Source organism: Cuculus canorus, chromosome 22, assembly GCF_017976375.1.
Source record: "Cuculus canorus isolate bCucCan1 chromosome 22, bCucCan1.pri, whole genome shotgun sequence".
Lineage (NCBI taxonomy): Eukaryota > Metazoa > Chordata > Aves > Cuculiformes > Cuculidae > Cuculus > Cuculus canorus.
In genome coordinates, this window is record NC_071422.1 from 5,505,643 (window position 1) to 5,532,263 (window position 26,621).

General features: G+C 58.7%; 1 protein-coding gene across 1 annotated transcript; it reads right to left on the bottom strand.

Annotated features, from left to right (window-relative positions):
- Window positions 1–1,893: 1,893 nt before the first annotated feature.
- On the bottom strand, window positions 1,894–25,937 carry ASAP3 (ArfGAP with SH3 domain, ankyrin repeat and PH domain 3). The gene is made up of 26 exons (XM_054086625.1): window positions 25,738–25,937; window positions 20,712–20,784; window positions 20,232–20,377; window positions 17,360–17,434; window positions 16,207–16,256; window positions 15,844–15,970; window positions 13,245–13,330; window positions 12,388–12,463; window positions 12,182–12,268; window positions 11,769–11,878; window positions 10,848–10,917; window positions 9,868–9,955; window positions 9,395–9,443; window positions 9,106–9,293; window positions 8,736–8,869; window positions 8,011–8,105; window positions 7,517–7,697; window positions 6,844–6,929; window positions 6,604–6,719; window positions 6,444–6,511; window positions 6,204–6,311; window positions 5,849–6,092; window positions 4,388–4,655; window positions 3,344–3,491; window positions 3,056–3,178; window positions 1,894–2,825 (listed from the first exon to the last, which is right to left on the bottom strand). The coding sequence occupies exons 1-26, from the start codon at window positions 25,873–25,875 to the stop codon at window positions 2,751–2,753; spliced, it is 3,009 nt and encodes a 1,002-aa protein (XP_053942600.1). The 5' UTR covers window positions 25,876–25,937; the 3' UTR covers window positions 1,894–2,750.
- Window positions 25,938–26,621: the final 684 nt, after the last annotated feature.

The window sequence follows — 26,621 nt, forward strand, 5'->3', positions numbered from 1 at the left end:
GCTCCAGGACCTCAATGTCCTTCTTGTACCCAGAACTGAACCCAGGATTCGAGGTGCACCCTCACCAGTGCTGAGTCCAGGGTCATAAACCCTTCCCCACACCGTTTCTGACACAGACCAAGATGCCATTGACCTCCTTGGCCACCTCGGCCACCGCTGGCTCATGTTCAGCTGCTGTCAACCAACACCACCAGGTCCTTTTCCACCATCCAACAGGGATGGCTGTAGGGCAAGCACACTGCTCTGGGCTGGATCTCCCACAACATCCTTCTCTCTACACTGGAGAGATATGGATTCGATGGGTGGACAGTAGGGTGGATAAGAAACTGGTTGAATGATCATATTCAAAGAGTAGTGGTCAATGGTTCAAAGTCCAGATGGAGATCTGTGACAAGTGGTGTCCCTCAGGGGTCCATACTGGGACCGGTGCTGTTCAATATCTTTATCAATGACATTGACAGCGAGATTGAGGGCACCCTCAGCAGGTTTGCAGATGACATCAAGCTGAGTGGGGCAGTTACCACACTGGAAGGATGGGATGTCATCCAGAGGGACCTGGACAGGTTGGAGAAGTGGAGCTGTGAGAACCTCATGAGGTTCAACCAGGCCAAGAGCAAGGTCCTACACCCAGGTCAGGGCAATCCACAGTTTCAGTACAGGATGGGGGATGATGTGATTGAGAGCAGCCCTGAGGAGAAGGACTTTGGGTGATGGTTGATGAGAAGCTCGACATGAGCCGGCAATGTGCACTCACAGCCCAGAAACCAACCGTGTCCTGGGCTGCATCCAAAGCAGCGTGGGCAGCAGGGAGGGAGGGGATTCTGCCCCTCTGTTCCTCTCTGGGGAGACCTCAGCTGGAGGATTGTGTCCTGTTCTGGAGTCTTCAGAATAAGAAGGAGACGGAGCTGTTGGAATGGATCCAGAGGGGCTACAAGGATGGTCAGAGGGCTGGAGCACCTCCCACCCAGGGACAGGCTGAGAGACTTCGGGTTGTTCAGCCTGGAGAAGAGAAGGCTTCGAGAAGACCTTAGAGTGACCTTCCAGTACCTGAAGGGGCTCCAGGAAAGCTGGAGAGGGGCTGTTCACAAAGGCTGTGGGGATAGGACGAGGGGCAATGGGTATAAACTGGAGAGGGGCAGATTTAGACTGGACATAAGGAGGAATTTCTTCACCATGAGAGTGCTGAGACACTGGAACAGGTTGCCCAGAGCAGTGGGGGCTGCCCCATCCCTGGAGGTGTTCCAGGCCAGGTTGGATGGGCTTTGATCCCTCTGATCCAGTGGGAGGTGTCCCTGCCCATGGCAGAGGGGTTGGAATTAGATGATCTTTAAGGTCCCTTCCAACCCAGACTATTCTACGATCCTATGATCCATCCCAGCAGGCAGGGAGGATGCTCGTGCCCCAGCCTGGCCCCACGCGGCACAGGATGGGTGAACACAACCCCGGCTCTGGTGGCACAGGCAGTTGGGATGGGTAGGTGACAGCAAGTATGTCACCCTCGCTTGTCCCTGTTCCACTACCCAACGGGGATGGCTGTAGAGTGAACACCCCTGGATCCATCCAGCGTGATGCCCGTGCTCCGTACAACACAAGATGGGTTAATGCAACACCGAGGAGTCTTGGGTCAACCCAACCTGGTGACACCCATCTATCACACAGCCCCCCCCAAAGCAATGCTCCCCCCCATGACACCCCAAAAACCCAGGGTCACATCCTTGCTGGGCAGTGGGTGGTCATGGAGACCTCTGGGACACCTCACATGGGATGGGGACCACCATCCCCAAAGCAGGGGTTGCATCCGCCCCCCACGCACCCGAGTGCTTACAAAAACGATGGTTTTATTAGAAACCAGAGACAGAAAACATTTAAAAACAAACAAAAAAAAAGGCTGCTTTTTGAGATGAAACATTTGACTTACAAACAAGAAAGGCGAGAGGGTCAATGGGTGGGTTTGGGGGCAGGTGGCTCCTAAGGGATGGCAGCATGGGGAGACATTGGTCCCAGAAAAAGCTGCAAAATAACCCCCCCCCGGGGGAGGCCGCGGGGTTGGGGCGGTGATCCAGCACCCGCCTCAGGCGAGGGATGATGCCCCTACGTTAGGGAAAGACATTTCCTTACCAGTTTTGTGGAGGCTTTGAAGCATCCTCAAGTCCCACCAGCCCAGGCAGCTCCAGAGCCTGGAGTTGAGGGGGTGCAGGACAGAGACCCCCCAGCCACCCCAGAGGAGGTCCCTAAAAGCCCCTTCCTCTTCCCTGTCCAGCCCAAAGGCTTCACAGTTGGGGTAGAGGAAAGGGGACACGGGCGCTCCTCACCCCTGCTCCCTCCAGGCTGGGCAGGGGGGTCCATAGCCCCATGGCAGGAGAGGGTGAGGGGCACCAAACACAGCCTCCACCCATCCCCATGGCCTTGGAGACGGGGAGAAAGCCCACGGGTGGGACGGGGGAACAGCGGGAACATGAAGAATCTCAGCCCACCACTGTAGCGAGCTCATCCGTTCTCAGCCCTTCACCTCCCTGCAGCCGCCGTCCATGGACGGTCTTCCCAACTGGGGGGGTCTCCAAGCCCCCTTTGGAGGGCACTGAGTGTCCGGCTGGGCTGAATGGTTCCATGCCAGGGTTCTGGGCACATGGTTCCTTGTGGTCCATCTCTACCAAGCGCCCTGGACTGGGTCCAAGCCCTCTGCAGCTGGTAGGGAGGTGCCTCAGGTCCTGGGCAAGGGAACGGGGCCAAAAGGGGCCACCACCACCCAGTCAGTCTTGCAAGAGGTGGACAAAGCTGGCTGGGAAGACACCAGTGCGGGAGCCATCGCCCTCAATGAAGCCAACCTGGGGGTGCAAAGAAGGGGTGTCGGGAAACCCATTTCAGGCAGGGGAGAAGCGTTGGCGCTGATATCCCCATTTCCCGAGGGATTTTGAGGAATAAGGGGCATAGACAGATGGGGTAGAGGCAGACATCCATGTCCCCATGAACACTCAGCCTCCTCCAGAAGACAAATGTTGGGGAAAGGAACCAGGGTTGGGACCCCAGCATCCACACATGCCCCACCAACACTCACCCAGCTCTGCTCGTCCTCCTCCCGCGTCACCACGATCACCTCTCCCTTGGAGAAGGTCAGCTCCCGCGCTTTGTCCCCCTTACAGTCAGCCACCGCTCTCACCCGTTTCTGCCTCCCCTTGGCCTGCAAAGGGGTGGGCGAGAGGGTGACAAGACCCCTCCCAAGGCTGTGACACCCTCGAACCCTCCATCTGCTGCCCCACCATACGGGGAGCTGGGATGTTGGAGGATGAAGGTTCCCCTTGTCTCGTTGCAACCCCTCCGAGACTCTCCAAGTCATGGCACCTACCGGAGCAAATCTCCTCGGCATGGGCACGGGGGGCACCTTGCTCAGCATAGGGTCTTCGGGGCCACCAGGGCTCTGGGGGGACACAGCAGCCGACCCCGCTTTGCCCACCACGCCGCTGATGCGCCGGTACGAGCGGGTGCTCTCTGAGCTGCTGGGACAGCGGGGACAGGGTCACCACCCTCCGCTGGTGTCTTCTCCCGTGTCCCCCTTCCCCACAGGGTCTCAGTGGGGTCCAGGCTCCCTTGTGGGACCAGGATCCCACCCAGAGCCTGTTGGATGCTGAAGGAGAAGGGCACTTATGGGTGTCACACGCTCAGCCCCATCCTCCCTCAGATGAGCCCATCCCACCAAAATGGGGAAAAAAAAAGAGGAATCAATAACATTCAGGAGGTCTTGGTGTCACCCTCAAATATTCAACATCACTAGGAACAACCCAGCACCCTCACGGCTGCCCTTGTCCCCTCCTGCACTCCAAGGTCAGCATCAACTCCCTCAAGGAGTCCAAGTCCAGGTGGGAAAGGGCTGGAGAACAACGGTTATGAAGAGCAGGTGATGGACCCAGGGTTGTTCAGCCTGGAGAAGAGGAGGCTGAGGGGGGACCTCATCACTACAACTGCTTGAGAGGAGGTTGTAGAGAGGTGGGTGTTGGTCTCTTTGCCCAAGTGACAGAGGACAGGAGGAGAGGGAATGGCCTCAAGTTGCACCAGGGCAGGTTGAGATTGGACATTAGGAACATCTTGTTCACCGACAGGGTTCTCAGCCCTGGCAGATGCCACCCAGGGAGGTGGTGGGGTCCCCATCCCTGGAGGAGTTTAAAAGACAGGTAGACGCGGCGCTCAGGGATCTCGTTCAGTAGTGGGCAGGTACGGTTGGACTCGATGTTCTCAAAAGTCTTTTCCAACCAAACGATTCCATCATCCACACCCCCATGGGATGTCCACAACCGAGAGGGACCCAGCAGGGGTTGAAGCCAACCTGCTATGCACTGAACCCCCACCCAGGACACCGAGTGCACCCCCAGGACGGGGTGTGGGGGGGTCCTACCTGAATTTGACGGGGGGGATGTCGGGGGCCGCGCTGCTGGCCGGAGGGGTCAGCTCTGCCCCGCGCCGCGTGCCATCCGTCTCCGAGCGGGTCTCCCAGTACGCTGCCCGCCGGCTCTCGGTGGGGCTGCGGGTGCCAGGGGCGGAGGGGGTGGCGGTGCCATCGGGGGTCCCTGTGCTGCTGGCAGAGGGGACGCTGCGCGGCACTGGAGTCTCTGCCAGCCCCAAGAAGTGCGGCTCCGATGCCTGCCGGGGGAGCTCGGGGCGCTCTGGGAGGGGAAAACGCGATGGGACAATAAACTTGATGTCTACTTAGATCCAGTAAAGACTTGAACACTGGTTCCCACCACATCCTCTGGGAGAAATTGGCTTCTGGTGGCGTGGATGGGAGTATACCTCGCTGGGTAAAAAACTGGCCAGGACCGAATGGTGAGGAGCAATTTAAATCCATCTGGAGCCCATCGCACGTGGTGTCCCCAGGGCTCGGTGGGGACCAGCTCTGTTCAATATCTTTATCCATGACCTGGACGATGGGATCAGGTGCTCCCTCAGCCAGTTTGGAGGTGACACCAAACTGGGTGGGAGTGTGGATCTGCTGGAGGGGAGGAAGGCTCTGCAGAGGGACCTGCACAGGCTGGATCGATGGGCCAAGGCCAACGGGATGGGGTTCAACAAGGCTCAGCACCAGGTCCTGCCCTTGGGCTACAACAACCCGGTGCAATGCCTCAGGTTTGGGGAAGAGCAGTTGGAAAGCTGCCCGGTGAAAAAGGACCTGGAGGTGGTGGTCGGCAGCTGCTGAGCTGCCAGTAGATTGCTCAGGTGGTCAAGAAGACCAACAGCATCCTGGCTTGGATCAGCCATGGGGTGGCCAGTAGAAGCAGGGAAGGGATTGTCCCCCTGGACTCAGCACTGGTGAGGCTGCATCTCAAATCCTGGGTTCAGTTTTGGGCTCCTCACTACAGGAAGGACATTGAGGTGCTGGAGCGCATCCAGAGAAGGGAATGGAGCTGGGGAAGAGTCTGGAGCCCAGGAGATCTGGGAGCAGCAAAGGGACCTGGGGCTGTTTAGTCTGGAGAAGAGGAGGCTGAGGGGAGACCTCATCACTCTCTGCAGCTCCTGGAAAGGAGGTTGTGGTGAGGTGGGTGCTGAGCTCTTCTCCCAAGTAACAAGGGACGAGAGGAAACGGCCCCAAGTCGTGCCAGGGAAAGGTTAGATTGGATATTAGGGAAAATTCCTTCACAGAAAGGGTTGTCAAGCACTGGCAGAGGCTGCCCAGGGAAGCAGTGGAGTCACTATCCCTGGAGGGATTTAAAAGCCATGGAGATGTGATGCTTAGGGCCATGTTGGGTTTATGGTTGGACTCGATGGTCTTAACGGTCTTTTCCAACCTAAACAGTTCTATAAGTCTACATCTGGACGAAGAGACCCCCTCCCCACGCGTGACCCCCCTGCCCCAACTCACCGGTGGGGCTGTGGCCGGATTTGGAGCGGGAGCCGCCCCGCGTTGGGTTTTTGAGGGGCAGCGGTGGGGGGATCTCCTCGCTGTGGGCCCGGCGGGGCGTGGGGCGCGAGGGCACCAGGATGCTCTCATAGGTCTTGTTGGTGATGTCCATGCCCATGCAGCTCCAACGGGTCTGGGGACAGGCGGGCAGGGGGCTGGTGGCCAGCGGCGACGTGCCCTTGAAGGAGCGCTGGAGGGGGCTCACCTGGGGATAGACAACCAGCTCCAGGGCTGCCCCGTGGCCACCAGAACATCCCCAGGGTCTGCAACCCTCCCTGGGGATGTGGGGTCCTCCCTTCCACCATCCCGCGGGTACCTTCTCCTCCAGCTCGTCCTCGCTGTCATAGGGGAACTCTTGGGTGGGCTCCCAGTCATAGTCAACATGGATCTGCAAGGAGAGCTTCCCCGCCTGCGCCTGCTCCAGCTGCAGGACAAGGGACCCTCAGCACAGTGGGGACAGGTCCCAGCAGCCCCCACCGCCGTGCCAGCCCTCATCCAGCTCTTCCATCCCCTCTCCTCAGCCTGAGCATCTCCGCCATCCCTCCATCCCACCTACCAGCTCCTCACACTCGGTGTGCTTGAGCTTTCTCGCCACGTCCAAAGCCGTCTCGCCTGCTGCGTTCACTGCATGAAGGACGAAAGGGGTCGGATCCAGGTTACAGCCTCACCGCTCCACTCCCACCGGAGTCCCCAAACCCCTCGTTCCAGCTTCATACCAGTGGTGAAGGTAGCTTTGCCCTTCAGGAGCAGCTTGAGGCAGTTGGGTTGGTTGTAGAGCGCGCTGTAGTGCAAAGCCGTGTTCCCGTCCTGCGTCACCCGGTCCAGCGTCCCCCTGCGCAGGGCCACCAGCAGGAAATTCAAGGCTCAAGAGCACGCAAGCATCAGCCCCCGATGCTTGTGCACGCTCCTTGCGTGAGGGAACAGGGAGGGGACACCGCGGGCCACTGGGGACGCACCCATTCTGGATGATGAAGTCCACCAGGGGAAGGGATGATCTATCAGCGTGGCGCACGGCTATGTGCAGAGCCAGCTCACCCGAGTCCTGCCGTGAGATGGAAGAGAGAGGGGAGCTGGACACGAGGATGCTCATCTCCCCAAAGATGGTGGGGAGAGGAGAGCTGGACCCACGGATGCTCATCTGCCCTGAGATGAAGGGGAGAAGAGAGATGGACCCAAGGATGCTCATCTGCCCTGAGATGAAGGGGAGAGGAGAGATGGACCCAAGGATGCTCATCTGCCCTCAGATGGAGGGAAGAGGAGAGCTGGACCCGAGGATGTTCATCTCCCCAAAGATGAGGGGAAGAGGAGAGCTGGACCTGAGGATGCTCATCTACCCTGAGATGAAGGGGAGAGGAGAGATGGACCCGAGGACACTCATCTACCCTGAGATGAAGGGGAGAGGAGAGCTGGACCCGAGGATGCTCATCTCCCCATAGATGAAGGGGAGAAGAGAGCTGGACCTGAGGATGCTCATGTCCCCCAAGACAAAGGGAAAAGGAGAGCTGGATCCGAAGATGCTCATGTCCCCAAGAGCATATCTCCATTGAAGGCCAGACAAAGCCAAGGGGGAAAATCCATTTCCGCTGTCCGGCAGAGGGAAGGGAGCAGCAGTGGCTGCGCGGGACTCACCTGGCCCTCGGGGCCGGCCAGGGGCTTGCTCAGATCGTGGCCCTCGGCAAACGCCTGGAGCAGGGCCAGGAGGTCACGGGCACGAATGGCTTCCCAGAGGCGGTGGGGGTCATCACGGCCACTTTTCTGCACGTAGCGTCGCTCCATGTACTTGGCCATGATGTACTCCTTGCGGGCAGCCCTGTGGGAAGGGCGGCATGGCATCGGCTTGGACAGGATGGAGACCAGACCCCTCCTGTCTCTGCCTCAGCCAGAGGCACCCTGGGCTCCTCCTAAAGACTTGTGAGCACGAGGAAACCTCAAAAAAGGTGTAGATCCTCACCAAACCCCAGGTGATGACACCACAGCATCCCTTCTCCTACCCTGGGCTGACCTCAGAACCGATGGGCAGCAGCACAGGGACAAAGATGGACCACACACCACGTCCACCTCCTGCTCCGCTCTTCCTCCTCCTCCCAGCCCACCCTGAGCTCCCTGGCCAGCGGCCGACTCACATATCGCTGCCGGCCGAGGGCTTGGGGCTGTCCTGCGTGGGCAGCGTGGCCTCCATGATCTCGTTAAAGCGAGCGTTCCCGACGCTGACAGCCAGCTGCGGAGAGAGAGGGACGAGGGGAGATGAGACCTCCTGGCTGCCCTCGCCCTGCCCCAGCCTGATCCCCATCCCGGAGGAAGAGGAATCGTAGAATGGGTTGGGTTGGAAGAGACCAAGAAGGTCATCCAACCCAACCCCCCTGCAGTGAGCAGGGACATCTTCAACCAGATGTTGCTCCATCAGGTTGCTCATCCAGTGGATCCACCCAGGACGAGGTGCTCAAGGACATGGTTTAGTGGCAGACAGGAATGGTTGGACTCCATGATCCAAGAGGTCTTTTCCAACCTGGTGATTCTATGATTCTATGACTTGTCCAGAGCAGCATTTGCTCCGGAGGAGATGCTCTTTTGTGGAACAGGAAGTTTATTAAAAGAGGGAGCAAATCCTTGGGGTGCTGCCAGCATCCCCCCTTAGCAATGGGCTTTGCAAACCCCCCCTACTTGCCCAGACCACTGTGCTGGGGGCTGCAAAACGCCACTGGGGAAACTGAGGCACGTTTGGGAACACTGGTAAAACTGGGCACAGATGGGATGGAGAAGGGATGAACTCTGCATCCCAGGAGGTTTGGGAGCTGCAGAGGGTGATTCTCAGCGGCCATGAGATCTCCAGGCACGGGGAGCGGCTTACCAGGAGCTCGGAGGTGCTGAGGACATCCAGGGTGAGGGATTGGATGCGGGAATAATGCACGCCCAGCTCCCGATGGATGCCAGAGCACTCGATGCACGTCAGGATACCGAGATTGGTGGAGAGCCACGTGGGATCTGTGGGGGGAGCAGCACGCGGCTCACATCACCGCTCAGCCCCACGGGATGATGAAACCCTCCCTGGTACCCGACCCACAGCTACTGTGGGGCTCAGCTTCACCACTCGGCCCCATGGGATGATGAAACCCTCCATGGTATCCAATCCACAGCTGGTGTGGGGCTCAGCATCACCACTCAGCCCCACGGGATGCTGCAACCTTCCCTGGTACCCAATCCATGAAGCCCCGACCTACCTGGGGCCCCGCAGTCACAACACTGCTTGTTTCCTGGCATGTTCTTCACCTCACTGATGACCACCTTGGTGAGTTCCTGCACGCTGCTGTCTGCCCCACCGCCCAGGGCTGCCCCACTGCCATTGGGTTCCCCCTTGAAGGCGTTGCTCAGGGCTTCGTCCTTGCTGTTCTGCAGCACCGACACCCACCTGCGGGCAGGGGGGGAGCCCCGGTCAGGAGGAGGAGGAGGATGGGGAAGGCAGAGCAGGATCCAGCAGCACAAGGAGCAGGGATGGGCTGTGGCACTTACACAACGCATTCCTGCTCATCCTCTGCTTGGAAGTGATAGGTCCTGTTATCTGCAGGGGTGGAAAGAGGGGCAAGAAGATGAGGGGGCATTGAAGGATGCCCAGGTCAGCAGGAAGGAGATGAAACTCTTCCAAAGGGGCTACTCTTAACTAAAATTAAATCATTGTACATCATTCTTCCATCACCCAAGCCCTGTCACAACATCTTTCTGTCTTAAGCTTGCAAGATCTCCTTGGAGAGGTTGGTCCTTCCTCCTTGGAGAGGTTGGTCCTTCCTCCTCAAAGACACTCCGAGCCAGATCAGAAGGGCAAAGGGTGCCCAGGTGTTGTGGCAGGGCTGGCAGAAGGCCAGTTGGCCTGTAGGAAGACCCACTCTCAGGGTGTTCTCCTCCAAACACAGTTCCCATCCACAGCTCTGCCACCTCTGGGTCAAACACCCCCATCCCAGCCATGGCATCCCGCTCCGGGCACTCACGCGTTACCAGGTCGAAGCATTTCTTCTCCTCGGCGTGAGGTCGAACCTGACAGGTGAGGAGGTTCAGCTTGACAGGAGGACGGTTTATCTGCAAGGTGTGAGGATGGAGGCAGGTTAAAGGACTGGGGAGACGGGGGACATGAAGAACCAAGCGTGTATCCGCAATGGCAACTTCAGTAGGACAACAACCATTGACAGATGGTCCCTTTTGGGACAACCAGGCAAGCAGGACCCTCTGCGACCCTAAGCAGGAGAAGAGGGCTTGGTGATATCTGTGTAGCATCCTTTGTCCCCACTGCAGTTTGCAGCCTCCACCACCAGGAGGCAGCACAGCCACCCCAATCCCTTTGGCCTTGTCTGGAACCTCAACACCCATCTTGCTGCCCCAGCCAAACCCCCCCATAGAATCATAGGATCACCAGGCTGGAAAAGACCTCTTGGATCATGGAGTCCAACCATTCCGATCTGCCACTAAACCATGGCCCTGAGCACCTCATCTACCTGTCTTTTAAATCCCTCCAGGGATGGGGACTCCACCCCCTCCCTGGGCAGCCTCTGCCAATGCTCAATGACCCTTTCTGAGAAAAATTTCTTCCTGATATCCAGTGTGACCCTCCCCTGGCGCAGCTTGAGACCATTCCCCCTTGTCCTGCCACTCGGGAGAAGAGCCCAGCTCCCTCCTCTCCACAACCTCCTGTCAGGTAGTTGTAGAGAGCAATAAGGTCTCCCCTCAGCCTCCTCTTCTCCAGGCTAAACACCCCCAGGGCCCTCAGCCGCTCCTCGTAACCCTTGTTCTCCAGCCCCTCACCAGCTTCGTTGCTCTTCACGCTCTGGACACCATCCCCTCCCATTGATTCCATGTGGTACATCCAGTCCCAGCTCACACTATGTTTCAGTCCAAGCAGATTTACAACCAGTTTGGGCGAAACTAAACCTGAAAACCAACGGATACCAACGCTCAAAGCAGGCCTTGTCCTCACCGTGCTGTGGGAGATGGTCAGATAGCCGTACTTCACACCACACTTCCTCTTCTGCCAGACTTTGCGGATCCTAAGGAGGAGGAATGAGGATGGGTTGCATAGCCCTCATCACCCACGGACATCCACCTCCCAAACCACCCTCGGCAGCTCTTGGCAGAGGCCTAATGGCTTTCTGGACATGAGGTTGTGCTTCCTGTAGATCACAGAGCACAAAATGTCCCACTGAGCAGCTGTCCATGGGCCACGCTGGTCAACAGCATCACAGAAGCCCCAGTTCAGCAAAGCACACCACTATCTGCTTAAAACCTGGTGCCCGTCACCCAGAGGTCCACTGAGAAGGTGAAGACTTTCTCTTTGGGGCTCTAAAGGTCTTATTTTTCAGCCTAAATAATCCCATCAAGATTCCTTCTCCCTCCATGCCCAAGAAACAAGGAATTTCTTCCCCTCCCATAAGCACACAGCTCTTCAGGGTGAACTTGGTTCCTGGAGACCCACATCTGAAGGTGCTACATCCACACAGCACCAGCCACTGTGCCTGGGCAGCTGCCCAGGAGAGCACCCCAGGAGAAGCATCCCAGACATCCCAGCCTGCTGGTGGCCTTCACGTAATACATGGGGCGATGACACCAAACCACGGCAGGGAAGACCCCCCGCACCACCTCCAAACCTCCTACTGTCCAAGCTGCAGTTGGAGACCCACCAACCTCTCACCACCAGCTCTCAGGTCTCCTCCAGCCTGAGGAAAAATCCTGTTCTTCAAGCATTAATGGATGCTTAAGACCAGATGGGACCAATTGCACCCGAGAAGACCTAAGATCCCAATTCCACCTCGGGATGTCCGAGCTCTGGGGTGAGCATGGTGCTCTCCCAGCCCACCATGATGGAACCAGCAGCTCTCTGGGTGATGACCACCCATCCTACCCATCGCTCTTCTTGTATAGAAATCCCGACTTCTCCGTCCCATACTGCTTGTTCCCTTGATGCTGGTGGATGCTGTAGCCGCTGCCAGAGTTCTTCCTGCTCAGGTTTTCCTGAACTCACCAGATTGGGGGGGGAAAAAAGCATTTAAAAAGCAAAGTGAGAGGCACAGAGGTGGCTGCAGTCCCCAGGTGACCTCGTCTATTAAGTGGGTGCAGTGTCCATCGGGATACCAGCCTCCCATCCCATTCAAGCATCTCCCAGGTCTCCAGCTCTGCTCCCACCACGTCCCTTTTGGTCCTCAGCTCCTCTTTCCCTGCTGCTCCCCATCTCCAAGCTAACCCTAGGGCTCTCACCCCTCTTCAGCATCCAGCACCCTCCCAACCCTCCATCCCTGTCCACCCCCAGGGTTTCACCTCCTTGTTCTCCAGCTGGAGGATGCTGCGGAGGGAATCCCGGGTCTGCGTGAGCTGCTTCACCTCCTCCTCTTGCGCTTGGTGGAGCTGGAAAGGGAGGCAGCTGCCCTCACTGCTGTGCTGAAGGCGGGCGTTCTCAGGGGCTGGCACGGGGTGGGTGGCATCTCTGGGGACACGGCTGAGCGACGGCACGCTGGGGGACTTACCGCATGGAGGGACACAGCGAGCTTCTCAATGAAGGGGTAGAGGTTCTGGGCAGCCTTCCAGCCGTCTTGGAAGAAACTGGGCATTTATTTCGTGCGATTAAGATTCAGATGGGGAGGATGGAGAGGAAAAAAAAGAGGTTTGGGTTTTTTTAGAGAGAAAATGTGGCAGGAGACCATAGCAATCCTCCTGCGGAGCTGCGTTGTGGTTCCTCTGCTACTGGGACCTACAGAGACGCCACCAAAGGTCAAGCCCAGTCCATGGGGTCCGGCTACCCCAACTGTTTGGGGTGGTTTGGATGCAGGATTGGCCTCTTGTTCAATTCAAGCTCATCTCACCAAGGACCAGCCCTGCTGGAGGCCTGGGGACCTCTGGGTCAGAGCCCCAGTTGAGGGCACGCTCTTGGCCAACATGACTGTCTCCTCCCTGCCTCACTTTCCCTACTCAAGAGCTGGAAGAGTGGACACGACACCCACACACTGATAGTCGCGCCTCATGGAGCACTGGAAAAGGCGAGGGGATGTTAATCCTTGCTCCAAACACCCTCGTTACGAGCCCCGTGGCTAACGGTGGAACCGCTGGGCTGAACTCATCCCTGGAAATCCATCCAGAAACCAAATCATCGGATATATCCCAAGCCAACCCACTTCCCCCACAGACACGTTTACAGTTCCTCAAGCCAACAAAGCACATTCCAACTCCTCAGATGCAACCGGAATGCGACGGGCTCTGCCCAGCATCTTCACCAACAGCTTTATGGAGCTGGGGTGGAAGAAGGTGCCCCCAGACCCTCATGGGACCTCCCAGGGGAGACAACTGACATCAGGGATGAGCCCCCACCGACCCAGGCAGAACCTACTTGTGCTGAGCATGGAAAAACTTGATGAGGCTCTGCAGGAAATCTGGTCCTTGCTTCATCTGAGACTCGCTGGCTTTCAGCAGGTACTGGAGGAGGAGAAGACACTTGGTTAGGTGACGGAGACGAGGAGCAGCTGAAACCATCCCAGAAGAAAGAACAAGAGCCAGCTCAGCCCTCGCCTCCCTTCCCGGCAAAGGGAGGAGGGTTAAAAAGCTGGCTGAGCCTCAAGAAGTCGAGTCACAAGGTTGGATTTGAAGGCAGCTCACCAGGGACCACCCTCAGAAAACCTGGCTCTGGAAGCCCTCCAAGCCCTGCAAAGTTCAAGGACCAAGGCAGGCCCTCGGGGTTTCCAGCTGAGCATGCTTCTCCCGCTGCTCGTTACTTCTGGAGTTAATAAATAACCAAAACCCAAGGCAGCTTGAGAAGGAAGGGGGAGAAAAAAAAAAACCCTAGCCTAAACGCTTAAGACGTGACCCTTTTGCTCCCAAAAAAATCAGATTTCAAGCAGCGAACGCCTGCGGCACATCAGCCCTGGAGGTCTGCAGTCCCGGCGGAGGTGTCCCATGGGATGGGGAATTTCAGCTTTATACATCAAACCCATCCATCAGCTGCAGGCAGAAAATACACAGAGCCCTCGCTCACCCTGAGAAAAACAAGGAGGGGAGAGATTTCCCCCTGTGAGCTCCTCTCCAGACCGGCGCAGCTGCTGGAGGATGGGTTTGAGCAGGAGGCGAGGGGAGGGGAAGGCAGCCCTAAGCTTCCCATGGTGGAGAAGCACCATGGCAGGACAGAGCACCTGGAATGGAACCTCCCAGCACCCAAAGAAGGGTCACCTGGGCTGGGGAGGGTTGTTGAATTGCTCCCTGCATGTTGGAGATGCAAAGCCAACGTGGCATCCAAAGCCAACGTGGCATCCAAAGCCAACGTGGCATCCAACCCAGGGTGTCCAGCATTGGGTTGGACTCCCTGAGCAAAGTCACAGCTGGAGAAGACCACGTGTGGCTGGCTCCCATCGGATTGCCCTGCCAACCCTGCCGCTGGTCTTGTGTCCAGTTCTGGAATCCTCAATGTAAGAAGGAGATGGAACTGTTGGAATGGGTCCAGAAGAGGCCATGAAGATGATCTATGGGCTGGAGCATCTCTGCTATGAGGACAGGCTGGGAGAGAGTTGGGGTTGTTCGGTCTGGAGAAGAGAAGGCTCCGGGGAGACCTTAGAGCAGCTTCCAGTGCGGAAAGGGGCTCCAGGAAAGCTGAGGAAGGACTTTTGACAAGGGAACGGAGTGACAGAATGAGGGGGAATGGCTTTAAATTGGAAGGGGGCAGATTTAGGTCAGACATTGGGAAGAAATTCTTCACCATGAGGGTGGGGAGGCCCTGGCCCAGGTTGCCCAGAGCAGTGGTGGCTGCCCCATCCCTGGAGGGGTTCCAGGCCAGGTTGGATGAGGCTTGGAGCCCCTGATCCAGTGGGAGGTGTCCCTGCCCATGGCAGCGGGTGGGACCGGATGGGCTTTGAGGTCCCTTCCAACCCAAACCATTCCATGATTCTAGGATTCCAAGCACCCCAGGAAAGCAGCAGCTCTCGTGCCCGTCAGCACACACCACACACGTGCGCCCGTTCGCACGCAGCCGCTCTCCGCGGGGTTGCCGGCAGCGGCCCCTCCTCAGCTGGGCTGCAGCTCCCGCGTTTCCAAGTGCTGTTATTTATTTCACAGTGCTGCTATTCAACGCAGTGACTCATCTGGCTGAGTCCCAGCTCCCCAGCCCTGGGTCCAGCCCCACTGCAGCCTCCTCCCCGCGCTCCCTGCCCTTTGTTGGGGGTTTACAGGCCAGCACCGGGCTCTGACACTGCTGCCTGGCCCTCAAGGACGTGGGAAAGCCCAGAAGAACCCGGTGGAGATCCATCCCAAGCTCTGGGTCACTCTCAAGAGGTTTAAGAGGCTGCTGGGATGTCCGGAGCTGGGACACCTGGGTCTCCTCCCAGGTTTTCACCCTTCTCCTATTTCCATCTCACCTCCTGAGCACGGATCCCCGGGATCGCCAGGGATCTGGGGGCCGTTCGTGAACCCCTCTAAGCAAAAATTAGGGAGGTGGTCGAGTCGCCTTCCCTGGAGGTGTTTAAGGAACGGGTGGATGAAGTGCTTAGGGACATGGTTTAGGGAGTGTTAGGAATGGTTGGACTCGATGATCCAATGGGTCCTTTCCAACCTGGTGATTCTGTGATTCTGTGATTCAAAACCAGCAGCAGTTTTAAGAATAGAGCAAAAACCAAAAAGGCAACTTTTGGATGTTACCCAAAAAGCTCAGGTTTTGCCCCCCAAAAACACCAGCCTCTGGCTTTGCAGAGGAGGGGTAGGATGGGAGGATGTGGGTGCAACCCCATGGGGTCCACTTGAAGCCATGAGGACCCCAAGTTGGGGAGGATGGAGTCCCTGAGCCAGGACCATGCAGAGACACGATGGGAAGGGGACAGCTGAGGGTCCCACACAGCCCCACACGAGGCTGCTTTGGTTGAGGTATGGGGACAGGCTCCACCATCCCCACACAGGCTCTGTGTCCTCCTCAACCGGATGGCCTCCGTCCACCCCAGCAGAGCCCCTACCTCACACATGTGGAGCTGGAAGAGCCGCCGTTCCTTCTGCATGTCCTCAGCCACCTCCGCCGCCGTCGGCTCAGCCTGGATAACTCCTGCCAAGCGGGCTCGCTCCCTCTCCTTCTCCATCTTCCCTCTGCACGACAGGACGGTGGGTTGGGGACAGCCCAAGACGGGGGGTCCCATGGGATGAGTTACAGTGGGGATGGGATCAGGAGAAACATCTCCACTTTGCTTTGCCGGGAAAGGCTGGAGCTGAGCCCTCCCCATGGCCACCTGGCATCAAGTGGTGCCCAACTGCATCCCCAGGACAAAACACCTTTGTGCAGAGCGCGATTAGGCGGATTTTGCCGGAGGCAGCAGGTTCCTTACACTTTGGTCTCATAATCCTTCCAAGCCTTTTCAATCTGCTTCTTGGAATCCTGCAGCAAAAGGAGAGAGGGGACAGCAGCCGTCAGGGAAGGTGAAAGGACCTGCGCCGAGGCCAATGGGATGAGGTTCAACAAGGCCAAATGCCGGGTCCTGCACTTGGGGCACAACGACCCTGTGCAGTGCTACAGACTGGGGGAAGAGCGGCTGGAGAGCTGCACGGAGGAGAAGGACCTGGGGGTAATGGTTGACAGCGGCTGAACATGAGCCAGCAGTGTGCCCAGGTGGCCAAGAAGGCCAACGGCATCTTGGCTTGGATCAGAAATGGGGTCACCAGCGGGGCCAGGGAGGGGATTCTCCCTCTGCACTCGGCACTGGTGAGACCGCACCTCGAATACTGTGTTCAGTTCTGGGCCCTTCGCTCCAAGAAGGATGTTGAGGCTCTGGAGTGTCCAGAGAAGAGCAACGAAGCTGGTGAGGGGCTGGAGAACAAGCCTTGCGTGGAGTGGCTGAGGGCCCTGGGGTTGTTTAGCCTGGAGAAGAGGAGGCTGAGGAGAGACCTCATTGCTCTCTACAACTGCCTGAAAGGAGGTTGTGGAGAGGAGGGAGTTGGGCTCTTCTCCCAAGTGACAGGGGACAGGACAAGGGGAATGGCCTCAAGCTGTGCCAGGGGAGGGTCAGGTTGGATATCAGAAAAAAATTCTTCATGGAAAGAGTCATGGGGCACTGGAACAGCTGCCCAGGGAGGGGGTCGAGTCGCCTTCCCTGGAGGTGTTTAAGGAACGGGTGGATGAAGTGCTGAGGGACATGGTTTAGGGAGTGTTAGGAATGGTTGGACTCGATGATCCAATGGGTCCTTTACAACCTGGTGATTCTGTGATTCTGTGATTCTATGACCTGGTGGCACCAAAACAGCTGAGGGCTTTGCTCTGCATTACTGCGCCCTGCCCTGCTCCTTGGGGGACAAGGAATGTCCCTCTAGGTCTTCTCTCCTTGCTCCCAGCACTCCCAGCCCTCAGAGCTGCCCTTCCAGCTCCATTCATCCTTGGGCACTTGCTCCTTCCTGGCCACAAGCATGAGCTGAGGCAGCTGTGGCTGCAGAATGTCCCCAAACGGGTGACTCGGAACCTCACGGGTGGTGCCAGAGGGGACTCACCAGGCGGCTGTCCTTCAGCTGCCCCTTCAGGAGGCTGTCCAAGGGGAAGGAGACGATGTTATTCAGGTTCTGCACCTGCAAAGAGCAGAGATGGGGTTAGCACAGGGGATCCTTACTTCAGGGCAGGTCAGGGAGCTGGAGCTCCAGGTTCTTTCCAGTATTTTGGGTCCCCTTCCAGCTCCGCTGTTCCATTGCTGCCCTGTGAAGGGTTAAAGAGGCTGGAAACGGGGCCGGATCCAGGCATGGGGCAGGCTGGGGCTTGTTGGAGCTGGCTGCAAGATGTCTGACGCGGGGTTCTTCCCACAAACCACAGCAGCACCGCGACTGCCAAAACCAAAGCTGTTCCCCGGCATCGCCACCCCGTTCCCCCACGGCACCCAGCGATGCCACCGGCCCCTCCAGGGCTCCGTGATGTAAAGAGACCCACCAGGGATGTCAAAGAGGCTTCTTAAAATGTCCCTCTGTCCTGGGGTTTGGGGTTGTCCCCATCAGCACCGTGCACGGGTCCCTCGGGGGGATGCAGGGGTCCTGGGGGGGATGCAGGGGTCCCTGGGGGGGATGCAGGGGTCCTTGGGGGGTGCAGGGGTGCCTGGAGGGGATGCAGGGGTCCCTGGGGGGGATGTGAGGGTCCCTGGAGGGGATGCAGGGGTCCTGGGGGAGATGTGAGGGTCCCCGATGGGAATGTGGGGATCCCTGGTGGGGATGCAGGGGTCCTGGGGGGGGGATGCAGGGGTCCCTGGAGAGGATGCAGGGGTCCTCTGAGGGGATGTGAAGGTCCCTGGTGGGGATGCAGGGTCCTTGAGGGGGAAGCAGGGGTCCTGGGGGGGATGCAGGGGTCGCTGGGGGGGATGCAGGGGTCCTGGTGGGGATGCAGGAGTCCCTGGAGAGGATGTAGGGGTCCTGGAGGGGATGTGAGGATCCCTGGAGAGGATGTAGGGGTCCTGGGGGGGATGTGTGGGTCCCTGGGGGGGATGAGGGGGTCTCTCGGGGTGATGTGAGGGTCCCTGGGAGGGATGCAGGGGTCCCTGGGGGGGGATGGAGGGTCCCCGATGGGAATGTGGGGGTCCCTGGGGGGGATGGAGGGTCTCCAGTAGGGATGCAAGGGTCACTGAGGGGGTTGCAGGGGTCCCTGGGGGGGATGCGGGGTCCCCAGAGGGGATGCAGAGGGGCGGGGTGGGGGGGCACCTCCTTTTTATCAGCTCCAGGGGGACTCCAGGAGGGGAAAAGTGGGGGTTTTTTTGATCCAGTCGAGGGTCCCAGCACGTAACTCCGCTCGGGGAGAGCCAGGGAAGGCGGCGGCAGCGGCGGCTGATCCCACGCCAGCAGCACGTGGGGTGGGAAGCGGGGATTGGCATCGCTCTCGCCTCCGAATCGCTTCGATTCCTTTCTTCCCATCGAGCCCCCCTGGAGCACGGGGGGTCTGGGACAGCAGGGGAGGAGCAGGGAGGCCCAGACTGGGGGAACTGGGAGAGGAATATGCCAAAATCCCAAATTCTTGCTGGGGGAAGGGCAGCAGAAATCAATCTCCTTAAGCAAACCAGGGATAAAAACACCCTTTGCGGGGAATCAAAAGGGAGCGGAGGTGGGGGGGCAGAAGCACAGGACCCCCACTTTGCTGCGGGTGGGGAAGGGCTCAGCTCCCCCCTGGGAACCAACTTTTCCACCGGAGCCGTTCCCGTGGTGGGGAAGGTGCTGGAGGCTCAGCTCGCAGCCGCCTCTGCTGAGTCCCAAAGCCTCCGAGTGGCTTTGATTTAATTCTTGGCAGCGAGAGCAGAGATGGGATTGAGGGAAAGGAGAGGAGAGGAGAGGAGAGGAGAGGAGAGGAGAGGAGAGGAGAGGAGAGGAGAGGAGAGGAGAGGAGAGGAGAGGAGAGGAGAGGAGAGGAGAGGAGAGGAGAGGAGAGGAGAGGAGAGGAGAGGAGAGGAGAGGAGAGGAGAGGAGAGGAGAGGAGAGGAGAGGAGAGGAGAGGAGAGGAGAGGAGAGGAGAGGAGAGGAGAGGAGAGGAGAGGAAAGGAGAGGAGAGGAAAGGAAAGGAAAGGAAAGGAAAGGAAAGGAAAGGAAAGGAAAGGAAAGGAAAGGAAAGGAAAGGAAAGGAAAGGAAAGGAAAGGAAAGGAAAGGAAAGGAAAGGAAAGGAAAGGAAAGGAAAGGAAAGGAAAGGAAAGGAAAGGAAAGGAAAGGAAAGGAAAGGAAAGGAAAGGAAAGGAAAGGAAAGGAAAGGAAAGGAAAGGAAAGGAAAGGAAAGGAAAGGAAAGGAAAGGAAAGGAAGAGAGAAACAGAGAGAGAGAGAGAGAAAGGGAGAAAGGGAGAAAGAAAGGGAAAGAGAGAAAGAAAGAGAAAAAGAAAGAAAGAAAAAGAAAGAAAGAAAGAAAGAAAGAAAGAAAGAAAGAAAGAAAGAAAGAAAGAAAAAAGAGAAAGAAAGGGAAAGAGAGAAAGAAAGAGAAAAAGAAAGAGAGAAAAAAAGAGAGAAAGAAAGAGAGAAAGAAAGAAAGATAAAGAGAGAAGAAAGGGAGATAAAGAGAGAGAGAAAAAGAGAAAGAAAGAATAGCAGTCCCAACAGCCCATCGAGTCCCAGTGTTGGAGCTGAGAATGAGCTGTAAATCCAGTAACGGGGTATGGGATGGGTCGGGAGCACCAGGAGCGTGTCCTGGAGCCCCGGATGGGAGCTGGGGATTGCAGCTAAACTGGGAGGAGGGGCTGTGCTGGGTGGATTTTCCAAATCCAGATGGAGCCTGGAGATTTTGCCCAGCTTGGCAAGAGCACCGAGGAGCCTGAGGTTGCACTGGAGACACCGTGAAGCTCACAATTCCCTCTGGGTGGTTAAAACCACCCCCCGATCTCGCAGCGTGTTGGGGGGTACACAGGGCATCTCACCAGGTTCTTGAAGAGCGCAGTGACCTCGCGGGTGAAGACCGCCAGGTTGAGGAAGCCGGTGGAGAGCTCGTGGTTGTTCTGGGAGAGGTGGTTGTTGCCGAAGTTCTCCAGGGCTTCGCTGTACTGCTCCTCGTTCTCCACGTGGGCTGTGAGGGGAGACAGCGGTGAGTGACGTGGGGGTGGTCCTGCACCACCACATCCCTGGGAGATGAGGTCCCACCAGCAGCCATCACCCATCTCATCCCTCCGTAGCAGAGCTGGGTTGATCCCGCTGCAGAACCTTCTCCAAGGTTCCCAACTTCCATTTTTTTTAGGCCAGTTTTGGCCACCCTATCAGGTTGCCAAGCTGAACACCCACAGCCACCCAACCATCCGTCTGCATCACCCCATGGACCACAGGTTGGTGGAGGATGGGACAGTCACAGACCCCACCAGCCTGGTGGCCCGGGGATGCCCATCAACTCTCGAAGCACAACTCACTGAGCCCGGAGACGTGAATGGCTTTCACATATTTCCTGATCCTCTGGAGTACGGCTTGGTCCCCATCCAAGCTCTGCGAAAGCAAAGAAAGAAAACAAAACGAGCTCGTTAGCCTTCGCCAAGCGCGGCCGCAGCTCCCCCCTAGCCCAGCTGGCCCTGGGTCGCTCTGCCATACAGATGTGTGGGGCAGCAGCCAAGCTCCCAGGGCTGGGAGAGGAGCCGGAGGTATCCCAGGGATGCCGGAGCCACAGTGTCCAGCCCATTCCCTGTGGTCCTTGCGGCTTTCGCTGCCAGGCAGGGCTTTGGCTGCCCTCGGAGAGGTGGGTTTGAGCAAGAGGGTAGCACGGGGTGAGAGGCTTGGCCAGCACACCCGGCGTCTCTGTGGAGCTGAGCAGCTTCCAGAAACCATGGAAAATGCCTCCCTGGTTGTCGCAGGGGCTGTTTCGACCAGGGAGGGGATGAAGCATCACCTAGCACAAATAGACCAGCCCGTCCCCACCATCCCAACACGCGTCCCCGCAGCTCGGGGACAAGCATGGTGGGAGAGACCTACAGTGACGCCCGGCGAGGATCTGTGACGGAGCCAAAGATGAGCCCCAGCTCCCACCAATGCCCGACAGAAACCCAAACCAGGTGAATTCCACACTAAACTCAAGCCTTCCACAACCCCTCGGGCTCATGCAGGGTCTTGGCTGTGGCCCCCAGCGCCATGGACCACCTACAGCCCCAACGCAATGCCTGCATCTTCCCACCACCCTGTTCCTCCTGCAGCCCCCACCGGCCACATCCTGCGCTCGCTCAGACCGGTCCCCATCCCCATCTTGGTCCTCAAATCCCCACTCCATCCCTCTTTACTCAGGTAGCCCCAATTTGCCCCCACTGAACATCAGGGCAAACTCAACCCCAATGTCAACCCAACGCCAACTCAACGCCAACTCAACGCCAACTCAACGCCAACTCAACGCCCGCGGAGCATCGCAGCCGAACGCGATCCAGCCCCAGCCATCAGGAAAGGGTTAAAGGCGCCTTGGCTGCAGGTAGGAGAGGCATGATAACAGGCTGGAAATATTTAGAGGGCGTGAACAGCAAGAAGGGCAGGGATGAAACCGCGGAGGAATTACAATAAAGAGGCTCTCTCTCGCTCGAGCTCTCGCGAAGGTTTTCAGGCTGATGTCAAGGCCGATTTCCTGACAACGGGGTTAGCCTGGCTTCGGCGCCGTTCTCCGAGGCCCTCCTCGTTGGACAGGATGCTGCGGACAAGTTTTGGCTGGGATGAGCCGGCTGGAAGGGGACTGGGGCTGAGGAAGGAGCCAAACCCCCTGCTCCAAAGGGGTTTCGCAAGGCGTTGACAGTGGGGGAGGGTGTTGAGGTGCTCCATAGCCTCCCACACCCCCTCTCCGCACCAAATCCATGTGCCCCGGGCTCTCTGGAGTGTGGGGTGGGAGAGAGGCATCCCCTGCTCAGCAGGGATGCTTGGATGCCCCTGGCTCACAAACCTGGCGTAGCCTTGGGAAGGGGAAACTGAGGCAGCATGAGATGCTCTGGATGCCTTAAGGCACCATGCAAGCAGGGGAAGAACCCGCTCTGAGTGCCCAGGACAGAGCAGCCCATCCTGACGCCACCTCAGAGACACAGGAGGCTGAATTCAGGGCCTGAGGACAACCTAGGGGTGGGCAGGGGGGCTTTTGGGTCCATTTCGGTAGGGATGGGGTAGGGCAGAGCTGAGCACCAGGGTGGGAAATGCAGAGGAAATCGCTGCACGGTGCTGTCCTGGCTGTGGGCATCACCGAATCCCTAATCATAGAACCACAGAACCATAGAACCGTAGAACTATAGAACCGTAGAACTATAGAACCATAGAACCATAGAACCGTAGAATCATAGAACCATAGAATCGTAGAACCATAGAACCATAGAACTATAGAACCGTAGAACCATAGAATCATAGAACCATAGAACTGTAGAACTATAGAATCGTAGAACCATAGAACCATAGAACCACAGAACCATAGAACCATAGAACCGTAGAACCATAGAACTGTAGAACCATAGAATAGTTTGGGTTGGAAGGACCTAAAGCTCACCCAGTTCCACCCCCTGCCATGGGGGACACAGTCCTTGGCTGCATGGGGACAGCAATGTCTGGAGCCCCCACAGCACCCATCACCCGCTGATGGAGGGCTCCAGGTCTGGAGAAACTGAGGACACCAGCACAGTGGAAGGATTCTCCCCAGGGATGGAGGAAGGGACTGATCCACACCTGCGCCGCAGCCGCCCGGGCTCGCAGCCCGGGGACCTTGCGCTGCTACCACCACCCCCAGAGGATGCTCAATGGGGACCATTCTTCTCCGTCCCCGCGCCGCCGGCTCGTGCCGCCCAGCGAAGGAGCCGCTGCGGGTGCCAAGGACCGGGCTGGCAGCAGGACGCGGCGCTGCCCTGGGTGCAAAGGGCAGCGCGGGGCAGGGATGGGATGCTGGTTACACAGTGACAGGGTGAGCTGGGAGCTCACATGCCGGGTCTGCCACCAAACACACTGGTGGCATCTGCCATGTCACCCTGTCCTGGCCCAGAGGCGCCCAGTCGCATGTGGAACGGTTGGAGCTCGATGATCTAAGAGGTCTTTTCCAACCTAGTGATTCTATGACATGGACACAGCGCTCAGACGCAACTACCAAGGGCTGGATCCGACCTTCCAGCCCCCTTCAGAGACCTTGGGTCCTGTCTTTGTAGCCCCAAGGACCTGGAAGGCACACCAACACCCTGGGAGGGGAGAGCCCTCTTTTATCCTAGAAGGGAAACTGAGGCACAGAGCAGCTCCGGCCAACACCAGTGTGTTCCCTCCATGGTGAGCACCAGCCTCCAGCCCTCGCCTCGCTCCTGTCGCCCTGGTTTGGGACGAGGTCCCAGATGGGTGCAGGTGGCCATGCGCTGTCTTGGAGACCTGGTGGGACTCAGCCAGCGCTTCCCACCCCGCAGCCACTGGAGCAAAACCAGGAACCCTGGCTCCCTCCTGCTCACCAAGCCACCGGCCGGGATCCGGGGTGGTGACAGGGAAGACCAAAGCTCAGTTTGGTCAGAAAGAGTCTCTCCCAGCCCCCAGCCCTCCCCGCTGCTCATTTCCCTTGCCTGACGCCACCGTCCCATCAGGGCTCGGAGTGCAGAGAGGCTGCGGATTGTTTGGTTGGGTTTCCCTCTTCCCTTCGCACTGGAGCACCGGGATGTCGAGGTTCAGCTCCCACGAGGGTCCTCACAGCCTGCGGTGGGAGCTGGGGGGGCTCAGCCCTTTGCTCCCCCCCATTGCACGCATGATGCTGGTCACGACTCCAGCTCTTATCCACAGATAAGAGATATCCACAGATAAGAGACTCCAGCTCTTATCCACAACTCCAGCTCTTCCCACGACTCCAGCTCTTGTCCACACTCACTGGAGCTTCACTAAGCAACCCCTGCAGAGACCCTCACCCTTCCTAGGAGACTCCTCTCCCCATCCTTGTCCCCCTTAATCACAGCATCTCTGAGCAGCCAAACCAAATTCCTGCCGTTTCCCTCCTGGCTGGAGCTGCCTCTCCCTTCCCAGAAGATCCATGGCATGTGGTGACAGGGACAAGGATGTCCCCAGATTCCCAATCCCAGGATATCCATCCCGCTGCCCCCAGGGATCCCGGCAGCTGCCGGCACCTGGGGCCCCGCGCTCCCCACCAGCCCTGGCTCCCCTTCAAAGCCATTCCTTCACTAAGAGGAGTTGGCAAAAGCCATGGGACCAGCTGGAAACCGCCTTTATTCCAGGCGGGAGAAGGGGGACGAAGGCACCCTCGCCACCTCCACCCTTCCCACAATCACTGCCAGAAATTTGGGGGGACAGGCTAAAAATACTGCCCTGGCTTTAATCAGAGGGGGGGGACCCCTCCCATCAGGGCTGGATTCAGAGTAGGGACTCTGGAGAGTGTTTGGAGCTGGGGGAGCAACGCTCTGCTGGGGTCCCGGGGGGATGTCTTGGTCCTGGGGGGGCTGATTCAATCCCGGGGGGATGCCCTGGTCCTGGGTGGGGGATGCTCCAAGCCCAGAGGGGGATGTCCTGGTGCTGGAAGGGGGTGATCCAACCCCAAAAGGATGCCCTGGTCCTGGGTGAGGGATGCTCTACTCCTGGAGAGGGGGATGCCCTGGGTGGGGGATGCTCCAAGCCCAGAGGGGGATGCCCTGGTCCTGGGTGGGGGATGCTCCAGCCCTGGGGGAGACATCCTGGTCCCGGGGGGCACAATCCAACCCCAGCAGGATGCCTTAGTGCTGGGTGGGGGATACTCCAAGTCCGGAGGGGGATGTCCTGGTGCTGGAAGGGGGTGATCCAACCCCAAAAGGATGCCCTGGTCCTGGGTGGGGGATGCTCCAAGCCCAGGGGGATGAGGTCTTGGTCCTGGGGAGCACAATCCAACCCCAGCAGGATGCCTTAGTCCTGGGTGGGGGATACTCCAAGTCCGGAGGAGGATGTCCTGGTCCTGGGTGGGGGATGTTCTACTTCTGGGGAGGGGGATGTCCTGGTCCTGGGTGGGGGATGTTCTACCTCTGGGGAGGGGGATGTTCTGGTCCTGGATGGGGGATGCTCCAGCCCTGGGGGATGAGGTCCTGGTCCCGGGGGGCACAATCCAACCCCAGCAGGATGCCTTAATCCTGGGTAGAGGATGCTCCAACCCCGGGGGGGATGTCCTGGTGCAGGAGGGGGATGCCTCAGCCCAGGGAGGGGATGCCCCTGTGCCAAGTGGCACCTGAACCAGGAGACAACCCCTTTAAAGCAGTCTCCAAAGGACATTTTTGCCTATTTCTACAGGGCTGCTCCCCCCCAAAAAAAAGAAAAAGCGGCGCAAAGCACCCACGGGGAGCGACCCCCGAGCTCGGGGGTCTCGGAGAGAAGAGGGGAACCCCAATAAACAGCAGCCCAAGGAAGCGGGGTGCCCTGGACCCGCCCCCCTGGGTGCAGGGGGTGCTCCAGGCGGGATCCCCATCCCGATCCCCCCTCCCCATCCGTTCTCACCTCCTCCAGAGCCCCCACCGCCCCCCGGCACTTGTGCATCTTGGAAGCGAAGGCGGCGGCGGCGGCGGCTGCCGGGGGGGAACTGAGGTCCTCGCCGGTCACGGCCAAGAATTCGGCCACGCTGAGCTGCTCGGGCATGGTGGGGGGGGGGACCGGGGACCCCGGCTCAGCGCCCCATCCGCGCCCCGGCGGCTCCTGCCTCCCGCCCAGCCGTGACGCGCGCGGCTCCGCCCGCACCGGCGTTAAAGGAGAAGCGAGACGGGACCCGCACGGCCCGGCCCGGACCCCCCAGCACAGCCCCACATCTCCCAGCCCACCCCAGACCCCCACATCCCACCCCATCCAAGCCTCCCCATCTCCCACTCTACCCGAACCCCCAACTCACCCCATCCTACCCTATCCCAGCCCCACATCCCACTCCAAGCCCCCATAGCCCCACATCCCACCCCATCCCAGCCCTACATCCCACTCCAAGCCCCCATAGCCCCACATCCCACCCCATCCCAGCCCTACATCCCACTCCAAGCCCCCATAGCCCCACATCCCACCCCATCCCAGACCCACATCCCACCCCATCCAAGCCTCCCCATCTCCCACTCTATCCAAACCCCCAATCCACCCCATCCCACCCCATCCCAGCCCCACATCCCACTCCGAGCCCCCAAAGCCCCACATCCCACCTCAGCCCAGCCCCCCATCCCACCCCATCTCACCCCCCACAGCCCACCCCATCCCAGCCTCCCCATATCCCACCCTATCCAAGCCCCTAACCCACCCCATCCCCGCCCCACATCCCACCCCCCAGCCCCCATAGCTCCACATCCCACCCCAGTCCAGCTTCTCCATCTCCCACCCTACCCAAGCCCACAACCCACCTCATCCCA

What these genes read in the sequence shown, in the direction of transcription:
- ASAP3 (XM_054086625.1), bottom strand. Translation starts at nt 25,875, where the DNA reads ATGCCCGAGCAGCTCAGCGTGGCCGAATTCTTGGCCGTGACCGGCGAG. An exon ending in TGACCATCTCCCACAGCACG is followed by an intron (nt 9,956 to 10,847) that starts GTGAGGACAAGG and finishes CACACCTTGCAG; the next exon opens with ATAAACCGTCCTCCTGTCAA. An exon ending in ATGCTTCGACCTGGTAACGC is followed by an intron (nt 9,444 to 9,867) that starts GTGAGTGCCCGG and finishes CCACCCCTGCAG; the next exon opens with ATAACAGGACCTATCACTTC.